General features: G+C 55.8%; 1 protein-coding gene across 3 annotated transcripts in view; it reads left to right on the forward strand.

The window, feature by feature from the left end:
• NOS1 (nitric oxide synthase 1) overlaps positions 1-13,010 on the forward strand; it is a 124,515-nt gene extending 111,505 nt beyond the window's left edge. For 2 of the 3 annotated variants that reach the window (XM_067550132.1, XM_067550133.1), the window contains 12 exons: positions 571-745; positions 1,882-2,020; positions 3,154-3,232; positions 4,552-4,745; positions 5,424-5,593; positions 6,543-6,753; positions 7,807-7,894; positions 8,358-8,479; positions 9,279-9,427; positions 10,136-10,330; positions 11,609-11,727; positions 12,589-13,010. In XM_067550132.1, coding sequence (XP_067406233.1) covers positions 571-745; positions 1,882-2,020; positions 3,154-3,232; positions 4,552-4,745; positions 5,424-5,593; positions 6,543-6,753; positions 7,807-7,894; positions 8,358-8,479; positions 9,279-9,427; positions 10,136-10,330; positions 11,609-11,727; positions 12,589-12,604 — 1,657 coding nt within the window. In that variant the 3' untranslated portion in view covers positions 12,605-13,010. The remainder of the gene's footprint in view (positions 1-570; positions 746-1,881; positions 2,021-3,153; positions 3,233-4,551; positions 4,746-5,423; positions 5,594-6,542; positions 6,754-7,806; positions 7,895-8,357; positions 8,480-9,278; positions 9,428-10,135; positions 10,331-11,608; positions 11,728-12,588) is intronic. The other variant, XM_067550134.1, reaches the window with a different exon arrangement.
• Positions 13,011-13,587: the final 577 nt, after the last annotated feature.

Raw genomic sequence — 13,587 nt, forward strand, 5'->3', positions numbered from 1 at the left:
CCCTGAGCTAGCCTGGCTCAATGTGTCTGTTATATTCACCCACTTCTCCTGACTCACTCGGTCAGTGCACTTGACCTCCTGGGTCCCTAGGAGACTAGTCACAGGGCATCGCCCCAGACCACCTAGGATAAACTAGCTGTGACTCACTGTGCTTGGCTCATCTACATCCCCTAGGCGTGGCAGCCCCGGATCAGTGATCTCCAGCCTCTCCGGCCCCGGCATCTTGCTGGCCAGTTCCTTCTGCCCTGGCATGGAGCTGCAATGCCATGTAGCACTGACGTGGTAGATGGAGCCATGGCCATTTCTGCCCAGAAGTGGTGAGGCACAGAAACCCTCCCGCGGTTTCAGACAGGGGAAGGCTGAGCCCTGACGCCCTGGCTTTGGGGAGGGTTTCAACGCCTCTTTTTTTTTTTTTTTTTTGCTGGTGCTGTTGGGCCCCCAGGCTGGGCAATGGCAGTACCCGATGGCCATGTGGGTGGGAGCCCGGCCTCTGCAGGGAGACGCTGCTCGCTCTGCCTCCTGTCGTGGCTGTCATCCTCTGGTAGTGACAACTGTCTCATCTGCTTGCAGGTTCTCGGTGTTTGGACTAGGATCGCGTGCCTATCCCCACTTCTGCGCCTTTGCCCGTGCTGTCGACACCCTCCTGGAGGAGCTGGGAGGGGAGCGCATCCTCCGCATGGGGGAGGGGGATGAACTCTGTGGCCAGGAAGAGTCTTTCAGGACCTGGGCCAAAAAGGTCTTCAAGGTAGCTTGCTTCCTTCATCTTTGGGAAGGGGGGGGGGGGGTTCAGAGGAGGCAGGGGAAAGAGCTGCCATTGGGCAAATCTGCTTTCAGTTCAAGTTGGGCCTGACCTCGGCCCCCAGCACCCTGGCATGATACAAATCATTTGGTGCTCATCTTTAGCCTGTCCCTGCTCTTCGAACGGCCTGCAGCAGTACAGCAAAGAATCAGAGGCCTGCCTCCTCAGGCATTCTGCCAGCGCACCGCAGCCCCCAGGGGACCAGAGAGGGCACGGGGGCCTGGTTTGGGTGGCACAGGGTGCAGGCGGGAGCCCCGCTAGAGACCTAGAGCGGAACTCAGGATAACGTGGCGCCTTCTCACCAGCCTGGGTTGTGTCTGATGGCTTGAGTGTTTGGATCCTGGGAGCCTTGCCCGGTGGGGGTGTGAATCCAGGATTGTTCAAAAATCACGTCAGACCAAAACAAATCGGAGACTGCTACCAGCCATCAGTGTTGAGCTCTGTTTAATGCCCGTCTGGTTCTTGAGCCTCGAGAGGTCACGTTTTTAAGGTTTCCTCCGTGCCACGAAGACGAGAAATTTACTCCTTAACTTTTAAGGAAAGTTGATATTTCTCATGTAATAACCTGACTCCAGGAGCTGGGCCGTTACAGGGAAACCTCGAATACCAGGAGACTTGTAGGCAAGTCACAAGAGCTGGCTCTGGCCCACTTCCCACTCTGGAGGTGGTCGGAACCACGGCTCTGGTCTGACCCACTGTAAAAAGAAGGGGCCATTTCTGATCCCAACCAGCCCAAAGAGTGGGGGCGATCGGAACTGGGGTCCTTGTCTGAGCCCATCTGCAGCCGAGGAGGGTGAGTTCTAGGGAATATTCCCCTGCTGAGGGGTGTGCGTGGGGCACTCACGCTAACAGGAGATGTGCCCAGACACCGCTGGCAGAACATACCCTTGAGATGTGCAAGGGGGTCCATACACTGGCCTTCACTCCAGCCAATGCCCCCCCTGCCCTTCCATAAGCACATAGGCGGGATGGGAGGGATGTGGGGCAAGTGTGGCCAGTGGCAGCTACTGGGAGGCAGGTTGTGCCGTGCTGGAGGCCTGGCTGAGCTGAGGAGTCCCCTGACAGCCAGCTGTGTGCTGCAGGCAGCGTGCGATGTGTTCTGCGTGGGAGACGACGTGAACATCGAGAAGGCCAACAACTCCCTCATCAGCAACGACCGGAGCTGGAAGAGAAGCAAGTTCCGCCTGACATACGTGGCTGAGGCTCCTGAGCTCACACAAGGTCCAGCCGCTTGGTCACGGGGGATAACTGGGGGGCTCTGAACATGGGGCAGATCCTGGGAAAGATAAGGATCCTTGGGGTCAGTGGTGGGCTTACCTGGGACAAGGGTGCAGATCACTCTGGACAGAGCTATGCTGAGACCCCCTCCCTCCTCTGTCTGGGCATTAGACCCTCTCTTGTCCATCTCTCACCCTGCCTCAGACTTGTCCTGCCACTCCTCCTTCCTGGCTCCCTCCTGCCCTTTTGCCTCCCTCCCTCTGATTCCTTTCTGCTACTCTCTTTACTTCCCACATCCTTCACCCGATGTCAAGTAGATAGAAAACTCCCCCTTGGAACTCCCCCCATTCAACTTAAAGGCTCCCAAACTGGTACAATGACACCTAGGAGGAGAATTCAGCTGAAATTCTGTCTATTTTCACCTCTTCTCCGCCCCCTCCTGTCCTAGGCAGGGTAGGAAGCCTACGCATTGTCGGAGGAAGGGGCTGGGAACAGCCGCAGGCCTCTCGAGCAGGCGGAGGGCCAGTGCCCGTGCCCGGACAGTGGTATGCTCGGGCCGCGTTAAATCTGGCCTTCCTTCCCCCGCCCCCTCTCACAGAGCAGACGCACTCATTGCTGAGAGCAAGGGGAAGACGTGGAAACCCAGGAGCGCTCAGCCACATGGCTATCCCAGGGGAGGGAGGGTTTTAGCCAAGGGCAGGGTCAACCCACTAGCACATGGTGCCCTCGTGCGGCTCCTGCAGCTGGTACGCGTGGCGCTGCCTCGGCTCCTCCTGGATTCAGATGCCCCCTTGCCAGCCAGATGGCACTGGTGGTGAGAGGGATGAAGGGTGCGTGCGCACGCCTCTGGCGGTAGTGGTGGTTTCTCAATCTGCCTAGTTACCTAGCCGCTGAGAGCAGGGAGCTGCTGCAATCATTCGCTCCTTTCACGTGGTGCCGAAGGCTCCTTGGAGCTCAGGCGCTGTGGGTCACCCACGGGGTGGAGCAGGAGGTCCTGATCCATGGAATCCCCCAGCACGTTCCGCTGGCGCATACCTGACCGAGTGTCCAGCCGCACCCTGGGGGCGGGGTGGTGCAGGCAGCTTGCGTTCGCCATTCTCTGCTGCGTTCACCTGACTGACTCTTCTCATCCACAGGGCTGTACAGCATTCACAAAAAGCGGGTCTATGCAGCCCGGCTTCTAACGCGCCAGAATCTGCAGAGCCCAAAATCCAGGTAGGAGTGGCAGCCGTAGACCTCACCCATGTAGACACGGCTTATCCGTGACACACACACCGTCTCCGCTGCTGCGTATACATGACACACACACGCCCAGCATTTTCGAACGTCTTAATTCAAGACATCTCTGTTGTCAATCAGCCAAGTCAGTCCTAAAGCGTGCCCTGCGTTAAAACCCTGAGTTCGAACTTGGTGGTGACTGTTTCCTAGCATCTAAAGCAGGGAACCCTCTCTGGATAGATCAGGCATGCTCCTGTCTGTGAGGACCCCCCCCCCCCCCCAAAGTATCCCCAGCAGCAGTAATGAGTCCGATTATGCTTCATCTTTTGCTAGAAAACAATCTCCTTTAGGCAACTGGCTTTCATCTGTCACTTGGCTGGCCCGTGAAGTGCCAGATTTTACTGGATTTAAAGCTTTTGGTGCGGATTCTCCTCTCAGGGCAGGCCTACACTTAAAAGCTGCAGCGGCACAGCTGCATCAATGTAGCTGGAGCCCTTTAGCAAAGACTCTGCTATGCTGACGGGAGAACTTCTCCCATCAGTGTAGTTACTCTCCCTCCGCGAGAGATGGTAGCAGTGTCGGCAGGAGACGACCTCTCGTCGACCTACCACTGTCTGCCTGGTGGCTGGATCCGTATAATTGCATCACTCAGGGGTGTGGTTTTTTCACACCCCCGGGCGACGTAATTATACCGAAATCAGGGTGTTGTGTAGACCTGGCCTCATTTACACATGCTTTACAACAGCAGGGCCACATGGGCTTCAGCAGAGTTCTTTCTGATCTGCACCTGTGGCCAACTGGTTTGATGTGACCCACCAAAACAGTACCTGGGCTTCTGCTGGTAGTGTTGCAGCAGGTCAGGGACTAGCTGTTTTCCTTGAGACGTTCCTGCGGACATAAACAGTGCTCATGCAGAGAAAGGGATGGTGCTGCCTGCACCCTGGGGTGCTGCATTCATGGCATGGCAGGTGATGCGGTAGTTCCACCAAGGGAAAAACTGGGGCAACAGGTTCAGCTTTCCAAGTTTTGTCCAGAAGAGTGGCTAGCCGTGAAGAGCACCAGCATGCTGGAGTGGGGCGGGCTAGGTGTGAACAGAGGGCTGAGTCTTTCCCAAACTCCTGTTCTTGTTTCATTTTTGTTAGTTCAGGTAGATGATCATCTGGGCAGACACACTGGGCAGCTGCTGTGCTCTCCTTCCTGCTGCCTTAGCAAATCACCCTAACGAGCCAGCTGCCAGAGCTAGCGCAGGGCTCGCAGCTGTCCGGAGGGCACTTCACAGTGTTCGGTTTGGTTGGTTTTTCACCCCCTCCCTGTAGTCGGTCAACGATTTTCCTGCGACTTCACACCAATGGGTACCAGGAGCTGCACTACCTGCCTGGAGACCACCTGGGAGTGTTTCCAGGCAACCACGAAGACTTGGTCAGCGCCCTGATTGAAAGACTGGAGGATGCACCCCCAGCCAACCAGCTGGTGAAGGTGGAGCTCTTGGAGGAGAGGAGCACGGCTTTAGGTAACCAGGGCCAGTGCAGATACCCTGATTAGAGCCGACTGGACCCCATCCCCCACCCCTGGACAATTCTTGCAGAGTCTCTGGCTGCCATGTAGCTCCTAAGAGGGTTATTTTGGACCCACTCATTCCCTGGTACGTTCCCATAAGGACTGTAGGGTTTGTCACGCTGTCATGAGAGAGGGTGCACGGATCCACACCTGGTCTGCCCTCTGGGACTGTGGAGCGCTGAGAGCAGCGGTGTCATGGGAGAGCAGGGCTGTGGGGGAGGGTTTTCTGTTCCCTCTGGCAAGCTGAAACCTCTTCAGGTATCTAGGATGCAAGAGCTGAAAAACTGGTCCATGGAAAATAGCATAAAAGGATCTTGATGGGCCAGGTGCACTGAGCTCTTGCATAGTGGAAATTCTATGGGCGTGATGCCCCATTGCCCTGTGCAAAGCGGGTGGCAAATGCTCTCTCCCCAGAGCGATAGGGTCTGGTTCTCCCAGTCTTGTATCTCGTTAGTGTGGCCGATTGCACCAAGTAAGGTCATTGCGAGCACCAGGAGATCATGCCAGACTCTTCTTTCTAGCCTCTCCTCATTCATTGTCTCGCACTGGAGTTGGAGCCTTCCTTGGCTTGCCCAAGGTGGGCTGGCAGGCTTATCTGATCACAGCATCATGCTGGATTCTCTCCCGTCAGGTGTCATCAGTAACTGGACAGATGAGAACCGCATCCCACCCTGCACTATCTTCCAGGCATTTAAGTGCTACCTGGACATCACCACTCCTCCCACCCCTCTGCTGCTGCAGCAGTTTGCCTTACTGGCCACCACCGACAAGGAGAAGAAACGTCTGCAGATCCTTAGCAAGGTAAATCAGCGGGTCCTGTTGGCAGCCTCTTCCTAGTGTTGGAGGGTCACACGCACCACCCAGCCCACGCTTCTGCTTAACCTTAGACAGTGGGTAATAAGGTTCCCTCTCGATGAACACGCTACCTCTCTATCTGCCTCCTGAATGTCTTAGGATGAATCTGGCTGAAGAAGGCAGCTTGTCTGTATAAACTGCTGTCAGTGACTTGCCTTCTCTGATCCGAGTGCAGGATTCCCCAAAGGAATTCCAGGATTCCATTCCAGGCCTGGGACGGTTCATTCAGAAATGCAGCCTGTAGAAATTACATGTCCCCAAGAGGCATTTTTCCATCTTGGTCAACGTGGTCTTCCCCCTGGCTCCTCACCTAGGGCTATTGACACAGTCTAACGGGTCAATTCCTCAGCTTTGATGTGTGCTTTATGCTCAGTGAATTTAACCTCACATCTCCGTGTCTTACAGAGGAGGGCTCTGAAATTAAGTAAGTTGCCCAGGATCATGCAGGCAGTCTGTGGCGGAGCTGGGGATTGAACGTGCAGCTCCTGACTCCCTGGTCTGTGCCCTGATCTCTAGACCATCCTTCCCCTGACGTCTGCATGGGTGTCTTGCACCACTACTGCTGCATCTGTGTAGGAGTTTCTCGGCCTGGGGTCCCTGTGCTTGTGATGCACAATCACCTTATAACGGGAGAAGCTCAGAAACCACTGAAGATTCAGTCTGGAATGCTAGAGCCCTGAGGAGCAGGCCCTAGACTGGGTGGCAGTCAGGACTAGAGCAGACCAGAGTGTCCTAGAGTCCTGTGAGGCAGTCACAGGCATACGTCCTGGGACCCCTGCCAGAGCTCTTTCATCTGCTCCATCCTGCACCGGGGCTGTGTGCGCATGGTGCGATGTGTCCAGCCCAGGACAGGAAGACACGGTCGCTCACTCCTCCTTTCCCTCCTTTGCTACAGGGATTGCAGGAGTACGAGGAATGGAAATGGTCCAAAAACCCCACCATAGTGGAGGTGCTGGAGGAGTTCCCATCTGTGCAGATGCCCTCCACCCTGCTGCTCACCCAGCTGCCCCTGCTGCAGCCTCGCTATTACTCAATCAGCTCCTCCCCCGACATGTCCCCGGACGAGGTGCATCTCACCGTGGCTGTGCTCTCCTACCGCACTAGAGGTACCGTTCCAGCAGTGCTGCGAAGGGCTCGTGGTTTGTGTGGCAGCGACGCTAGAGCTGTCTGAGAGCATGGTGCTGGGTGCCCACCTTGGCCCTGGGCAGTGCTGAGATGGAGCCCCCTTCTCCACTTGCATTCTAGGTGGTGGCCATTAACATATGGGGGTGTTTGGGGATAGGGTATCGCTTGTTAAAACCTTGCTGCCGGTTCCCATGGGGCTCCCTCCGGCTGGGGCTGGGAGAGCCAGACACAGCAGCAGAAGCAGGGAGCTTTCAAGTGCCACCAGGCCGCTCCGCACTATGCAGCACAAAGGTGCATGTGGGTGTCTCGGCTGCCCCACGCCAGTGGGTGGTGGGGAGAAGAGAGTCCAGATCTGCCCCGGCTGCCCCAAGGAGGGATCGGCCAGGCCCCCACCCGCAGCCCTGCGTCCCTCCTGCCTCCCCCCGCCTGGCTTGCGCAGGAAGCTCAAAGAACCGCTGGCCGGTTATCTTCCATGTGACGCTACCTAGTGGTGGACCCGCTTACCTTGCCAGGAGAAGGTCAGCGTGGCACAGACGGCCATTGCCATCTTCTCAAAGCGCGTGTGAGGAACCTGCCCAGGGCAGCGGGTTCATAAACCTCCAGAAGGAGCCCAGGGCCCTGGTTTCTTAACAGGCACTCGCCTGGCTGGAGCTGGCTCTGGAAGATCCATTGGCCTTGGCAGGGGTGTCTTAGGACACCACGCTGCTGTGAGCACCCCAGCCAAGGCAGAAACTGCCCTGCTCCAGCCAATGGGACCTCCTGGTCTTTGCCTGGGAGAAGCCAGCACGTTTGGGGTGCTGCAGTGGCCCGGCCCGGCCCGGCCCAGTGAGGGTGTTCTGAAGAGAGGAATTGGTGCCAGGACCATTCGGTGCCTGGCCGTTCTGACCCTGGATCCCAGGCTGGCTGCTATGACGGGGGACGTTGGGGCAGAGCACTTCGCCGGGCGCAGATCAGGAAATGGCCCAGGCATTCCGCCGCGACCATTCAGAAGTACTGAGGCAGGGTACAGATCGTTTCCTCCTTTCCTCTCCTAGATGGGGAGGGACCGATTCACCATGGGGTCTGTTCCTCTTGGTTCAACCGGATACAGGCCGACGAAGTTGTGCCCTGCTTTGTAAGAGGGTGAGAAACGTGTTCGCTGCATGTGGGTCCTGGGGAGCCAGGAAGGGAGGGGGTCGCACCTCAACCCCGAGCCATGCCAGAACTGGCCGACCTGCAAGGCGCTCAGAGCAGAGAGCAGCCACGTCCCTGTCTGAGCCGGCCGTGTACGCTCACAATGGCGGAGGCGCTGCAGAGCAGCAGGCGACAGTGCAGCACAGACCCTGGAGTGGGATATGGTGCCCAATGCCCCGGCACAGCCAGGGGGCACGGAAGAGAGCGCAGTGTGGACTGCAGGGGGCGTTGTTACCATGCGCTCTGCTTAGGGGTACTGTGCTAAAATGCCACTTTTTGCCATTGCTTTCCATGCTCAAACTTCTGCACCTACTTGTCTGAGCTACGTTTCTCCCCCCGCTAGGACTTCATTGACCCAGCCTTGGTTTTGTCCCATTACGGGTGTCTCTAACTTTATAACTTGTTTGTCCAGAGCTCCTGGGTTCCACATGCCACAAGATCCCCAGGTTCCCTGCATCCTGATCGGCCCTGGCACGGGAATTGCCCCGTTCCGGAGCTTCTGGCAGCAGCGGCTCTTTGAAATTGAGCAGAAAGGTGGGTCTGAGGTCTGAACCTTTTGTAAATACCAGGGTGAGTGAGTGACCCCACAGATGAACTCGGGTGTAATATGCTGGCTGAGTGGGTATCCCCCTCCGGTGGCTGGTCCTGGTGAGGACTGGAGCCCATTACTTACAGCTAATCGAATTGTTCCCTGAGCAGCTAGGTCCACGGATAGGGACTTGTGTGTCTGGTGCTAGAGGCATCGGCTGAGTCCCAGATGGCTGCTGTGGTGTGTGTGCGTGTGTAGCCATGGCTGTGTTTCGCTGGCAGTCAGATGAGCTAATGTGGAGCTGGTTCAACCTTTTTCCAGTGGCCTTTTTTAAATGAAAAACTTCATGAATTTTTTTTAAGTACACTTCATTCAATTTTTTCCAGTTTTTGATGAAATTTTTTTTTTTAAATTTGATTTTTAAAAAATTATTTTTTATTGCAAAAACAAAAACATTGGGTTTTTTTTTTTTGTAGTTTTCCCCCCAAAAAAACCCATTTGAGCTGTTTCACCCAGCTCTAGTTACTTGGGACCCTGGATCGATGCCTATGGCTCTGAGTGGTAACACAACCTCCCCCAGTATCTCCTCTAAGACCCTCTACCCTTCCCCTTCTGCCATCTGCTGTCCCAGGGAACAGAACTATCAGGCACGTATCCAACATACCTTCCCCAGAGTGCATAGACCAGCTGCCAGCCGGTAAAGAGGGAATCCAAGTACAGCAAGGTGGCAAACCCAGGCTTGGGAACTGGGGTGCCGGTGATGCTTTCCACAACTCATTGCTATCCCACCTGTCTCTGCTCCAGCACTGAAGCCCTGTCCTATGATTTTGGTCTTTGGGTGCCGACAGTCCAAGATCGACCATATTTACAAAGAGGAGACTCTCCTAGCCAAAAACAAAGGCATCTTCAAAGAGCTGTACACTGCCTACTCCCGGGAACCAGACAAACCAAAGGTAACCGCAGCCACTGCTCTGTTCTGTCCTCTACGCTCATGATCAGTCCAAAGCAGATGGTGAGCAGAGCTGTGGATTCTCTCAGCCACGCAGGGGAAGTGGCATGCCTCCCTGCAGTCCCCTGGAGGGATTTGCCAGCACTAGTTGGAGGACGTGATCTTGGTTTGAGCTTTTAACAGGGGCCAATGAATCCTCCACAGAGGAGAAGCAGCCAACACAACAACCCTGGGGAGGGTTCAAATCTCAGACTCTTTAAGCAGCCCTGTCCATCTCTCTACATTTCAAACAAGACCTAATGCCACTTGTGGACACTAACAATCCGCTGGCACTGTCCCCTAGCCGAGTGCTACCCCCAGGGCCCTGGCTGAGTCCCATCATGCCTCTGGCTTCCCCCTGCCGGTACAATCATGCTGTGAGCCCAGTTTTTCAGGCGTGCAGCGCAGCTGGAGGGTTCTACTAACTTCAGCTGAAGTTTCTGGAGCATTGCACCTCCAACCGTGCAGGCCCCGATTGTCCTCCGTTCCCATCCTAAATGGCTATGCAGCATTGTTGGGCGTTGTTAAACGGCTGCTGCGTCCCACCCCAGAGGTGGCCGTCCTGCACTGCTGGATGGATGGATGAAGTGACTCCTGTGTGTCAAGCTGGGTTGTGCCCCTTAGGAGCTCTGGGTGACGGGCGCTGTGCAACGTCTGTTCTTGTCTCCCCCAGAAATACGTGCAGGACGTGCTGCAGGAGCAGCTGGCTCAGTCTGTGTACAAAGCACTGAAGGAGCAGGGAGGCCACATCTACGTGTGCGGCGACGTCACCATGGCTGGAGACGTCTTCAAGGCCATTCAGCGCATCGTGAGGCAACAGGGGCAGCTGTCCGCAGAGGAGGCTGGCGCTTTCATTAGCAAGCTGAGGGTGAGTAGCACCTCCCCATCCCCCACATGCCACAGGGCTCAGTGCAAGCTTGCGCCACGGGTGTCGTCCTCGGGGCTGCCTCTTAAACAACCATTGATGGTGTGAGCATTGCAGCAACGAGCTCTGGGAGTGCTCAGCAGGCAGTGCCCCTGCCGGCCTCCTGGCCCGACTTCCTGGGCTCAGGCTCCCTGCCCACCCTGCTGACGTATCCCTGCCCGGGCCCCTGCCTTGCCGAAGGAGCTGGGTGATAGGGGAGCTGCTGGCGGGTTCGGCAGAGACTGCCAGGTTCCCTTTCTCCTGGGATCTTGGGCAGTACCATCCGAGCCCCAGGAGTCTGGGACTGGACTCAGATTTGTTACCCAGCAGAACGATTCTCACCAGGCCCAGCGCAGGAAGTGGTCCAGGGCAGCAAGTCTGTGCAAAGGACTGATTCCGGGCAGGATCCTTGACCTGTCACGGGACAGCTTCTCAGGGAGCTCAGCTCCTGCGGCCTTGTCCACGCTAGCACATCACCCGCCGCTGGCCCAGCTTTGGTGCAGCTCCAGTGCCCAGGAAGTGCCAGTATCGGCGCTTGTTCTGTGTGCTTTAGCGATGCGTGCTCTGCACAGGGGAGGGCTCTGGAACATTAGGCAGTGCCCATCCAGCTAACAGCCTTTACCCACCGGGCACTTTATTTACTTACCTAACAATTGGCTATAGCGTCCTCACTTTAATAAACAAACCTGGGGCTACCTCGCACCTTCATGTTGCTTTATTTTGCAGTACGGGCACACAGGTCCTACTGCTGCGTAAGCCCAGGCCTCTGCCACTTGAGCTTCTGGGGAAGCGCCTCTAGTTGTTAGCAATATAAGGCTTCTGACACCCAGTCAGGCAGTTCTGATTCCATCCAGTAGAGGGCACTGGTACCCATGCATGCTAGTCTGTTCACGCTGGCAATGTTCCTCTCAGGTCCCAATGCGATCTCCAGTTCCCCTGGGCTTTCTCTCTCTCTCTCTCTCTCTCTCTCTCTCTCTCTCTCCACAAGTAGCCATGTAGAGAGGCAGCACAGTGTAGTGGATTGGACACTGGACAGAGTGCCCAGAGACCTGGATTCTATTCAGGGCTTGGCCCCTGACCTACTGGGTGACCTCGGGGAAGTCACTTCCCCACTCTGTGCCTCAGTTTCCCCTTGTAGGCTTTGCCTGTCTTGCTTATTTAGAATGTAGGCTCTTAGTGGCAGGGACTGTCCCACACCATGTTTGCATAGCACCTAGCACAATGGGGTGTTCTTGGTTTCAGGATGACAACCGATACCACGAGGATATTTTTGGAGTCACCTTGCGTACATATGAAGTGACTAACCGCCTTAGATCTGAGTCAATTGCGTTCATTGAGGAAAGCAAAAAGGACACGGATGAGTGAGTTGACGTACTTATTTTAACCTGCGTTATTGTTTCGTAGATGTAAGTGGGTTGTGGAATAAAACTCGGAAGGATCCTTTTATTAATTTGCATGGATGAAGCCTGTAATAGCAGAGATAGGAACAGGCAGGTAGGAACAGACCAAGCTGCAGTACAGTTTCTTTGAGAGAATAATCAACTCAGGGGACCAAATCCGTTCCTGATGTATCTCTGTTGCTTCCCAAAGGAATTGTGCCAGGCTGAATCTGGCCCATTGTATCCGCTAACACAGCCTTTTCCATCCCGCGAGCCCCTGGCACAAGAGACGAGCTATAAAGCGTGTGTGGACGGTCACCACTAGAGTTCACTGGAAATTTCCCGATGGAATCGAGTTCAGTGGGAACGTGCCAATGCGATGGAATCGACTCGTTCTGTGGGAACGTGTCAATTTTGTCAGCGGAGGCCAGGCAGGGCGGCTGTCAGGGTCCCTGGGACCTGTGGCTCTCCAGAGCCTAGGCTGCACACCTGGTGAGGGGGCGGGAGGGAAGCTGGTTGGCTACCCAGGAAGCCAGGTGGCCGGTTCCCCAGCCAGGGGAGCTAACTGAATATTTGATCCCGCACACATTGACCCCAAATGGCAGAATACCCATTAGGGTTCCCAGGTGGCTCCCAGCTGACGTCCGTGGCTCAGTAGTGACGCCTGGTTGACTTCAGTGACTGACAGTCACCATTTAGTACCAGCCCATGCAGCATGCTGGCTAGTGACCGGATATGCTTATTGCATTTCAAAATTAGTTGTCCCGTGCCAGTAAGGGAGACTGCTGGGCTAAGCGTGGACAGGAGCGTTGGCAGCTAGTCATTCTCCCCTTTCCCTTGCAGGGTTTTCTGCTCATAACCTGAACCCTTTGCCCCAGACGGGATGCCAAACTAGTTGCAGCGGCAGCCGCCCCCTCCAGCCGGAGGGCACTGGGTTTTGTATTTACATGGACACGGCAGCTCCTTTTCTGCGGGGCCTGCCCACGGAAAGTGCTCTGTCTCTCGTCCTGTCGTCGTGTCCTGATGATGATGATTTCCCTTTCCTTTCTCTCTCTGTCGTCCTGTGGCGGTTTCTTTTCACTCCTTGTTTCCCTCCTCGGAGTTCCCTGCTGAAGTGCGATGGCTTTATAATCCGCAGTGGCTCTAACGAAACTACATTTCTTCTTCTCTCGGTCTGCGGCTGCATGAAATCACCACCTTAGTGATCATCTGCATTCCTTGGTGTTTGGGGGTCGGGGCTGGGGAGGGGGAGAAGCTGGCTATTCCGGATCTGGCAGCAAGGGCTGGGGAGAAGCTGTTTTGCCCAAGCCCCTTTTCCCCAGCACGACTTGGAACTTGGCTGAATCACTGCATCTTCCTCGCTTTCCTTTGGACTCTCTGCACCTGGGCCCAGGCAGAAGTTGGACGTAGCGGAAGTGTTGCCCGCTCCCCGTCAGTGGGCTTTATTTCTGTTGGTGGGAGGCACCAGAGCTTTGTTCTGTTTAAGGAGTGGGGTTTGTCTGTGGTCAGTGGGTGCTGAATTCACCGTGCTGTTTGTGTCATCAGTCCCTGCCCCCACTCGTTGGCTCTGCCATCACTCCTCTCTCGCCTGTGCCCAGTGCCGATCCCTTTGCCTTCCTGCTGGTACAAAAGTCTCCACACGGAGTGCACGAGCACAACCTGTGCAGGCTGAGTTCTGCAAAAGGGCAGCACATGGGCGCGCTCTGGGCATGGGGAAGCATGGGGTACCGCCCACTCTGCTTCCAAACATCCCGGCCTGCGAACGTGTGAAGCGACACGGCTGGGAGGCTGAGCAGCTGTGAAGTCATCTCTGCCCCGGTCCAAGGGGCACCTGCTATTAAA

The sequence above is a fragment of the Emydura macquarii genome, unplaced genomic scaffold (genome assembly GCF_026122565.2).
Source record: "Emydura macquarii macquarii isolate MOO-44397 ecotype Brisbane River unplaced genomic scaffold, CSIRO-AGI_Emac_v2 contig_1254, whole genome shotgun sequence".
Lineage (NCBI taxonomy): Eukaryota > Metazoa > Chordata > Testudines > Chelidae > Emydura > Emydura macquarii.